This window comes from Solanum dulcamara, chromosome 4 (genome assembly GCF_947179165.1).
Source record: "Solanum dulcamara chromosome 4, daSolDulc1.2, whole genome shotgun sequence".
Classification (NCBI taxonomy): domain Eukaryota; kingdom Viridiplantae; phylum Streptophyta; class Magnoliopsida; order Solanales; family Solanaceae; genus Solanum; species Solanum dulcamara.
In genome coordinates this window covers 74,182,363-74,192,446 of record NC_077240.1, presented here as the reverse complement: position 1 = coordinate 74,192,446, position 10,084 = coordinate 74,182,363, and the positions used below count along the sequence as shown (strand labels likewise).

At 32.6% G+C, this 10,084-nt stretch overlaps 1 protein-coding gene across 2 annotated transcripts; it reads left to right on the top strand.

The window, feature by feature from the left end:
- Window positions 1-1,822: 1,822 nt before the first annotated feature.
- Window positions 1,823-6,666, top strand: LOC129887588 (transcription factor bHLH49-like). 2 transcript variants are annotated; one of them, XM_055962752.1, is made up of 10 exons: window positions 1,823-1,863; window positions 1,992-2,121; window positions 3,332-4,375; window positions 4,458-4,685; window positions 4,763-4,828; window positions 4,907-4,975; window positions 5,221-5,292; window positions 5,395-5,592; window positions 5,915-5,999; window positions 6,088-6,666. In XM_055962752.1, exons 3-10 carry the CDS (start codon window positions 3,542-3,544, stop codon window positions 6,123-6,125), a joined length of 1,590 nt encoding a protein of 529 aa, XP_055818727.1. In that variant the 5' UTR covers window positions 1,823-1,863; window positions 1,992-2,121; window positions 3,332-3,541; the 3' UTR covers window positions 6,126-6,666. The 2 variants fall into 2 exon arrangements, with proteins under 2 accessions (XP_055818727.1, XP_055818729.1); XM_055962754.1 differs by having other exon boundaries at window positions 1,825-1,859; window positions 2,008-2,121.
- The last annotated feature ends 3,418 nt before the right edge of the window (window positions 6,667-10,084 follow it).

Here is a 10,084-nt window from a genome sequence, read left to right as displayed (position 1 = left end):
TTTAGTGTAAAATTTAATGTTAGGGTTGGAGATCCCCTAAAAGTGAGATGCCATAAAAGATCTTGTACTTGTAATAGTTCAACAATATTTCACAATAAACTTTTTGTTTTTTCAATTATACTACTATATTTTTTTTATGTACTAATTTATATATGACACAATTTGATTGTAAGAGTTAAATAATTTAATTTTGACTATATATTTTAATTTAAAAAATTTAAAATAAAATTTATATATTTAAAAATTATGTAGAAAATACTATTTCCTTTGTTCATTATTTTAAAAATAGATTTTCATTTTTACTTGTCATTTTAGTAAATCAAGAAAAAATATTAGGGGCCAAATATACTCCTGAACTATAGAAAAATGTTTGAAGCCAAAAATGTTAGGGGCAAAATATACTCGTGAACTCTCCATCCATCTTTTTATCTAAAAACACCATTTTATTCACCTTTTTGACTAACTCTAACCCTTGAAACTAACGACCACCTTTTTATTTTTTATTTTTTAAAATGTTTATCATATGTCATTTTTTTATTGGATGAAATAAAAATTCCACCTCCACTAATTTTTTTTTATAATCTATCTAAGCCAAAAATAATATACATCTCCAAGACCCCAAATTATTATTTTTAAATCTAATAAATTTTTGTTGCCATAGCTTTTTCTTCTTATTTTTTAAAAAGTTTGTTTTGGGATCATGAAGAAAGATATTGTTTTGATTTAGATAAATTATGTGGGGAAATATAAAAAATGTTTTTTATTTGCTGCAGTTTTTTTCTTTTAATTTAGTTTTGTTATTGTCATCAAGCATGTATTGTTTTGGATAAATTATGAGAAAAAATTGAAAAACTTTTTTTTAAAAATCTTTTAGTTATACGTATTATTACAAGCTAGTTTTACAATAATTATCTAAAAACTATTTTGTAATAACTAAAAAAACTTATTTATTTATTTTAATCATCTTGTAATAACTAATTTAGTTTAAAATAATTTTTAACTATCTTGTAATAACTAGAAAATAATTTATTTATACATATAATTAAAATCTTTTAGTTATTTAATTTATACGTATTGTAAAAATTCAGTATTATTAAACAGAAAAGAAAAATCAAGCTAAGAATTAAATAACCTTTTTTTTTTCTATTTAACCGGATAAAAAAAATTCTAGTCTTATTTATCAATGTATTTTTGTTTTAAAAAAAATAAAATTGAAACTGGGGTCTTGAAGAGGTATATTATTTTTGGCTTATATAAATTATGAAAAAAATTTAGTGGAGGTGGAATTTTTATTTCGTCCAATAAAAAAATAACACATTAAAATATTTTAAAAAATAAAAAATAAAGAAAGGGTTGTTAGTTTCAAGGATTATAGTTAGCCAAAAAGGTGAATGAAAAGGTATTTTTAGATCAAAAAACGAGAAGAAAGATATTTTTAAATCAAAAGATGAATAGATGGTATTTTTATACCTGTTCCTATAGATAAAGGGTATATTCTACCCCTTTCCATATCTTTAATACTAGTTACTTATTCTCCAAAAAATTTCTAAAACTTAATACTAAACATTAATTAATAAAAATAGTGTGATAAAATAATTGTATTAATTATTTTTTATAATAAATATATCAAATTCAAATAGTATAAATAAAAATGAACCTAACAAATATAAGTTATAATAATTTATAATTTAAAATAATACATAAAAAATTACATCAAAAAAGAAAAACCTATGTGAATTTCGAAAAGTATCACACAAATTAGCTGAAGGGCAATAGTATTTTATAGTAGCAGTAGGGGTGGTTAATCATCAATAGCTCTCTTTTTGATGCAGGCGTGGGTATAAATTCAGAGAACCTTTGTATGTAAGCTTCTTTTTTAGTTTCTTCAAATACCTAATTCTTCTCTCTTTTAACTCTGCTTTCTAATATAGTGACTCTATCTATCTTTATTGCTTTCTGGTTGTTTGTTTTCTCTTATAATCTTTCTACAGTAACTGTACATTGCAGTTTGAACATTACCCAAAATTCAAAGTTAAAAAAACAACTAACAAAAAAAAAGGTGTGCTGTGTTCAGACTACAGAGTAACAGCAAAAGTATTGACACACAGAGTCTGAAATAAGGTATCTTTCTTCTTTTCTTGCCACTTTTGGGTCTTGTCCTTCTCAGTTTCAGAGCTGAGCTTAGGAAGTTGAGTCTGTGAGTGAGTATTTATGATGCTGAAATTAATATCTTTTATTTTCAATTTACTTTGATTCTGAACACTTTGTTGAAACATTTATTGAACTGGGATTGTGTTTTTTTGGACATTGGTGAGACTTTTTTTTTGCTGGTAATTTTGATTTAAAGCTTGGAACTTTGTTTCTCCATTGTGGGTATTGAAATGGGATTGTGTTTTCTTGGACATTGGTGGCACTTTTCTTAGTAATTAATTTTGAAGCAAAGCTTGGAAATTTGTTACTCCCTTTGTGTGTATTGAACTGGGGTTGTGTTTTCTTGGGACATTGGTGGCACTTTTTTTTAAAAAAATATTTTTTTGAAGCAAAGCTTGGAATTTTTTTCTCCCTTTGTGTGTATTGAACTGGGGTTGTGTTTTCTTGGACATTGGTAGGATTTGTCTTGGTAATTTGAAGCAAAGTTTGGAACTTTGTTTCTCCCTTTGTGTATATTGAACTGGGGTTGTGTTTTTCTGGGACATTGGTGGGACTTTTCTTGGTAATTTTGAAGCAAAGCTTGGAACTTTGTTTCTCCCTGTGTGTGTATTGAACTGAGATTTTGTTTTCCTGGGACATTGGGTGGCACTTTTTTTTTTTTTTTTGGTAATTTTGAAGCAAAGCTTGGAACTTTGTTTCTCCCTTTGTGTGTATTGAGCAGGGGTTGTGTTTTCTTGGACATTCTTGGTAATTTTGAAGCAAAGCTTGGAACTTTATTTCTCCCTTTGTGTATATTGAGCTGGGGTTGTGTTTTCTTGGACATTGGTGGCAATTTTCTTGGTAATTTTGAAGCAAAGCTTGGAACTTTGTTTCTCCCTTTGTGTGTATTGAACTGGGATTGTGTTCTCTTGGACATTGGTGGCACTTTTTTTTTTTTTTTTTTTTGTAATTTTGAAGCAAATCTTGGATTTTTGTTTCTCCGTTTGTGTGTATTGAACTGGGATGCTGTTAGCTATCACTTTTACAGCTGTTTGGGAGCAGGTAGCTTGACTAGTTTCTCTGTGCTGCTTTTTACTAAGTTTCTTGGAGGAATTCTCCTAAATTTTCTGGTGTAATTACTTTCTTAGTTTTATTTTCATTTGTTGAACTAGAATTTTTGAATTATTTTTTCAATCTATAGGCACAAAACTTGAATCTTGTCTACCTGTATGGACGTGTAATGAAGTGGAGGCGTTTCACCAGCTGAAGAATCGATCCATCTCGTCTGGACAAGGATCTTTCGATGTGGTCAATTGTTTGATTTCTATCTTATAGATTGTTTCCTGCTAATAAATTTGAGGCAAAGAATTGTTTTTTTTTAGTTTGTGTAAATTTGATTCAATTCCAAATAATGGAAATGGGTAGCAAGAATGATACTGAACGACAAAAGAGGAACAAGGATGCTACGAATTTTCAGTCACTAAATATGTCCTTGGACTGGCAATTAAGTGGCAGTAACTTGACAAATGCATCCATGGGGATGATCCATAATAGCAATCATTTAGTAGATTCAACTTTTCCCACTATTTGGGATCGGCCTACCAATTCGCCGCACTTAAGTTTCTATGGTAATACTGCTCAAATCAATCCTTGCACTATGAATCAGCACGAGACTGCAGCAATTGGCTCGGGCCCTGCGAGAGGTTGTATGAGTTGGAATCCACGGAATGCGATGCTGAAAGGGCCCATGTTTGTACCGTCTATTTCGGGAATGATTCCTCAAAGCTTAGCTCAGCTTCCAGCTGATTCAGGTTTCATTGAGAGAGCTGCAAGGTTTTCATGCTTCAGTGGAGGAAACTTCAGCGATGTGATGAACCCTCTTAGCGTCCCTGAGTCTACGAAGCCTTGTTATAGGGGACTGAAACCAACATGGAGAACGGAAGAGGTTTACACAAGCAACGGGTTAAACTCACCCTCTGCCGTGGACCCTCAGAACCAGAACATGCGAAGTGGGGTTGATAGTTCCAAAGATGTTTCTTTACCTAATGAACAAAGCCCTCTCAAGAATGAGAAAAAGAATGAAAGATTTGCTGGGTCTCAGGATGGAGGAAAAGAATCAGTTGGATTGTCTGGAAATGAGTCTGATGAAGCTGAATGTAGCGGCCGTCAAGAGGAAATGGGAAGTGCCAGATTGGAGTCTTCTGCAAAGGGCCTTGGCTCAAGGAAAAGGAAAAGATATGGTCAGGTAGGACATTGTTAGTATGTTCTCTTTCAATCACTATACCTCCAAATGATACCTTGCTGAGTGCTCTTATAATTTTTGGCAGGCTAACGAGCTTGATCGAACGAAGGGAGAACAACAGCTGCCAGCTGAACCTGAACAAGAACAACCTGAAACTCGGAAAGTAGACGGAAGCTTAAATTCACCTTCCAGCAAGCATGGTGGAAAAAACAATAAACAGAGGTCTCAATCTTCAGATCCACCTAAAGAAGAATACATACATGTTCGAGCTCGAAGAGGCCAGGCAACTAACAGCCATAGTCTTGCAGAAAGAGTAAGATTTCATAGTAGAAGCTGTAAGTTGGGGAATTTCACTTGTTTCGGAAATGATTTGAGTTGTCCTGATTCTAGGTAAGGCGAGAGAAAATAAGTGAAAGAATGAAATTTCTGCAGGATCTTGTACCTGGTTGTGACAAGGTTAGTTTTATTGCTATACATATGGCAAACTTCTAATAGGCATTTATTGTTCATGTTATATGGGGCTTGATTTTTCAGGTCACTGGTAAAGCTGTAATGCTGGATGAAATCATTAATTATGTTCAATCTCTGCAAAGACAGGTTGAGGTATGAAATCTATTAATTGATTATCTTTTGCTCATTTTTTCGAAATCGTATATGTTCTTCCCTCAATGCCAAGTGATATTTTTGGTTGTTTCACATTCTGCTATTCAAACTTAACTAATCTCTCCCCTTCTTTGCTCTTTCCTGGTTGTTGTATAAAGTGTGATACATCATACCACCATTTTAGATTTAAGATAGGCAGTTCATTGCTCTTATGTGCTTATGAATAACTCTTGTTATTCTCACAGTTCCTCTCGATGAAGCTTTCAACAGTAAACCCACGGCTAGATTTTAATCTTGATGGGCTCCTTGCAAAAGATGTAAGAACTAGTATAATCTTCAGATGAAAATTCCATAAAGCAGAGCTCGGTGCATAAATTCCAGCTACTAATGCTGGTATATACATTTGCCTTTTATTGCAGTCACAAGCAGGACCTTCATCCTCACTTGCTTTTCCACCTGATAATATGACCATGACTTATACTTCTTTGCCTGGATGGCAATCTGGTCAGCTTCAATCAGGTTTTCCTGGTGATGGAAATTGTATTGATGCGTTTCGTAGATCCATCAATTCCCAATTCGCCTCTATGAGTAGTGGCTACAGAGATCCTTCATCTCAGGTAGTATTTGATAGCTACACGTTTCAGGTTTTAGGTTGTATTGATCACAGAGGTGGAGCTAGGATTTTTAGATTATGGATTTTGAACCACAATTATTTTTTCTTACTAGGTTCTTGATAGATTTTTTGTACATATTAAATGAATTTTAACACATATGGGATTTGAGCCAAATATACTAGGTTTTGCCGAACCCATAGGCACCATTGTGGCTCCGCCCCTGATTTGTCATATTCTAGGAGAATATGTGGCATAGTGAGTCGTGAACTAAAAGAACCTTGCTTCGTGTTCTAACCATTCGCCTTGCAATTCATATCATCTTCAGGTACCTAATGTATGGGATGATCAGCTGCATAATGTTGTGGATATGGGATTCAATTCAACCGCGCCCCTCGATTGTCGGGATTTAAGTAAGTGTTTTACATGCTACTGCATATTTTTCTCTTTCTAAATTAGCATCAACTACCCTAATAATAGCCAGACTCTCTGTACTTATAGGTTCTTTGCCACCCGACCAAATGAAAGCAGAACCTTGAAGTGTTTCAAATCGTCAAACGGATACACTTTCTGTTTCTCTGGGGGAGTAAGTTGCATAGATCATCTTAGAACTGAGTAAGTTAATACATTTGGGAATCTATCACTTGGAGAGCTCCCAATCTTTCAAATTGTGCTCCCTCCCCACCGCCGAAGGAGTTCTGAGTTCAGTTGTACAGCAAGTCCACAAAAAGTTCCTTTTTATGTTCCTTCTATACAAGTCCCAAGAAGTGAGGGTTCAAGAATTCATGTGTTCCGGATACTATGTGCAAGCCTCTATCTCCTACGTATACTCTACCCTGCTCAGACTCCACTTTATGGTATACACCAGTCATGTTGTTGTTGATACTATGTGCAAGGGAGAATAGTCATTCATGTTTTAGTTATAATCTTTTGAATCATTGAAGATGAAATGGTTGTACCTTAATGTATTGGAAGAAACTTGTAAAATGTGTGCTTTGTATGAAAGAAAAGAATGAATATTTATGTTGTTACTGATTTTTCACGTGAATCTGAATTAGTCGAGTCGATAAGTTTGAAATATCAGATGGTTAGAATTTAAGTTTGTTATTGCTTTATTTATTTATTTATTTATTTTTGTTATTGTACAGCAAATTATATGGCAGAAAGATGCCATAATGATATCTGTACTGTCTTTACCTACATTATCACATCAGTCAGTGAAATGGGGTCATGGAATTTATACACAACTGAGTTGATAAGATTCTCTGTACCAGATGCTGATAATCTTACTAGTTTCCAGGAAAAAGAAAAAAAAAAAGACGGGGTGGGATAAGGGGAAAAGGAAAAGCATTGAAAATCTTGCAATATTCTATCTGAAATGGGGTAAAAAAATTTCTCTACAAAAATAAGTTTTTTAAAAATAAAGAAAATGACTTTTCCAATTAAAATAGGAAAACAAGTTTTATAAATGACATTTTATATTTATAGTATCCACACACCAATCCAACGCTCCCAACCCCTACCCCTTGACCATTCCCCCCCTCTCCCTTTCCCCTTATAGTTTTTTGCTCAATTACTTATAAATGATTTTGAGTCAATATTTTTTTATTTACTTACTAAACATTAAAAAATAAGTAAGAAACTAAGAGCCTGTTTAGATTGGCCTGTTATTTTTTAACTTTTAAAAGTATTTGATAAATAAAAAAAGTGTTTAAAATAAGTTAAAATTTACAAAAAAAAAATCAAAAATTAAAAATTGACCCCTTCTACGTTTTTCTTTTCGACTTAAAAATCATATTTAAGCCAATTCAAACAAGCTCTAACTTGTTTTCCGAAAAATATTTTTCGAAAATATTCTCTTTCATACCAAACGCAGTAGCTAGATTTAAGGAGTTAGAAATTCACATTCCATTATTGTGTTCAGCAAAATATTCTACTAAATGTATTATTTTAATAGTGACACTTTATCAAAGGATCCAAAGTTGGTAGAAAGATTTGTTTCCATTTCCATCAGATCTCTTATCACTTCCAAGGTCATAAAAACTAGATACTTTCTGAATGTTTATCTATATGTTAGTATTAGATGGGGTTGTGAATAAAATTATTTAATGTGACTTGTTGGCATCTGAACATCTCCTTGTTGGTTTCATTTTCTTTTTGCAGTTCTTATCATTATAAGCTCGTTTATTCGAAATGTTGATAAAAAAAAACTTTTTAACTTTTCAAATTGATAACTCTTTCAAAATTCATCCAACCACTTTAGGAACTGTGCCATCCATTCCCACAGACCTCATATATCATATTAAAAATACGAAAAGGAGTAAGCAAGAAATTACGCAAAAATCACAAAACGATTGTTAAGATTTTGATGAATTAACAAATTATGAGACCTGATAATACGGACTTGGTTCCACGAGCAGGATATATTCTAAACATAATGGGACCAGCTGTAAAGCCTGCCACCATCTGCTGTGATTGGTAGAAACAACAGGGGATAGCAGACTAATTAGCCAATCAGAATACAACTAGGTTGTGTCTGTCCAACGTTAACATACAGCATTGGATATGAAACTAACTTAATTTTTGCAAATCAAGAATACACACGCAAAGGCTGATTCTCTCAAGTAAGAGCAACTTCACTAAGACAACAAAGGACCCAATAGAGTCATTAGCCAGAAAGTTTCAAGTTGTCGTGTATTGAGATTGTATCTTTTGTTCTGAACATCTAAGATAAGTTTTTGTATTATAAAGGAATATTGATCGTTTACATATTGTAGTTTGAGTTCCGAGTCATGGCTAGAGTTAGCTTGATCGGAGTGTTTAAAGTCTACATCAACTAGAGTTAGTTGGGGTGGTGGGCAATAGAGATATTGCTTAGTTTGCCTTGTAACAAGGGTGTTACAAGAGGGAAGGGATTAAAACTTTAATTCCTAGTTTGCACGAAGTTGTAATCTAAATCTTGGCTTGTGTGATTAGTAAAGTTAGTTGTCAAATCCTGTGGGACAGATTGTTGTTTTTCTTTCTTGAACAAGGAGGTTTTTTACGTAAAATCGTGTGCATTGTCATTACTTTTAGTTTGTTTTATTATTTATATTATTATCAAAGGACCTGGTTCATTAACAATGATGAACGTGTATAAGCCATCAACGATCATAAGGATCGTTATAAGTACTATGTAATATTTTTTTTTCCACATATGACTTCTATGTCTACTAATATTAAAAGCAAAGCAAGAGTTCGTGTTTCATGTTTTTGGTTCTTTGAATTCTTTGTCAGGGACAATAAATAAACTCTATTATCATATCATATTTATCATCATATCATACTATATATTATAAGTAGAAGTATAAGAAGTTGGATTACAAAATATTCCTTATGAAATTTAATCGAACATCATTTTTGGGCAGAGATGTAAATTTGCATTCAAATAGAGATAAAAAAAAATGATTTAAATAATTAGGAAAAAGAAGTCTCTTTGTTGCTCCAAACCTATGGAGAATTTGAAAGGATTTTGCAACGAATTCAACATAAATTATAGGCTAGATCCACGTACAAAGTGAATCTTAACTTAGTCTACTAATCATAAAAACCCAAAAATTTCTTCTTATTAAAAAAAAAAGCACTTTGAAAACTGCTATTCCTCAATTTATAATATCAATTTGAGAATTAATTACATCTCTCCACATTCTACTCAATCTACACTCCTTCATATTTTTTTGTCACTAGTATTAAAAAGGAACACGTTCTCTTCCAAAATTGAGTGGACTTCTCCAAAACTAGATAATTTTGAAAATGTAAAACATCAACATCATATTGAGCTAGTTATTGCGGGTGAGTTAGACCCAAGACTTAATTTAACAGATTTCTTGTTCAACGCCTGATTTTTATCCGTCACATTTAGCTCAATAATAACCACAATACTTTTTAACCACACCAACCTTTAGAAACGCTGCAGGCAACGATGGTGCAACCACACCATCTTTGTACTCCAAGAAGGGCTTCAACTAGACACTAGCTGTATCCAACAACCTCATACCAATTGAAGTCGAAACTGATGCTACTGAGGGAATTGGCTTCATCCGCCACTAACAGAAATAAACAGTTACAAGTGTACATTCACGACTAAAGTTCTGTATATATGGTAAATAAATAAATGAATATATCTAACTCAAGAAACAAGGAAGCAAAAATGCAACTATGTAAGGAAAATGTTTAACATATGATAATATTCAGCCTTTAAGACCAAAACAGAGAGTATCACTATGTCTATAGTTTTTGAACTACCAACCCTAACAAAAGAAAAACAGTCAAACGTTTCTATAACAAGATCGTTACTCTGTAATCTTTTTGGTTGCTCTAGCGAACATATAATATAACATAAATAAAAACGATTAGTTTCACAAAAGCCATGATTGTTTATAGTAAAATGCTGTAATAAAGGATGACTGATCTATCTAGAGAGATCTGACTAATCAAGAACATTAGAAATGGCAACAGA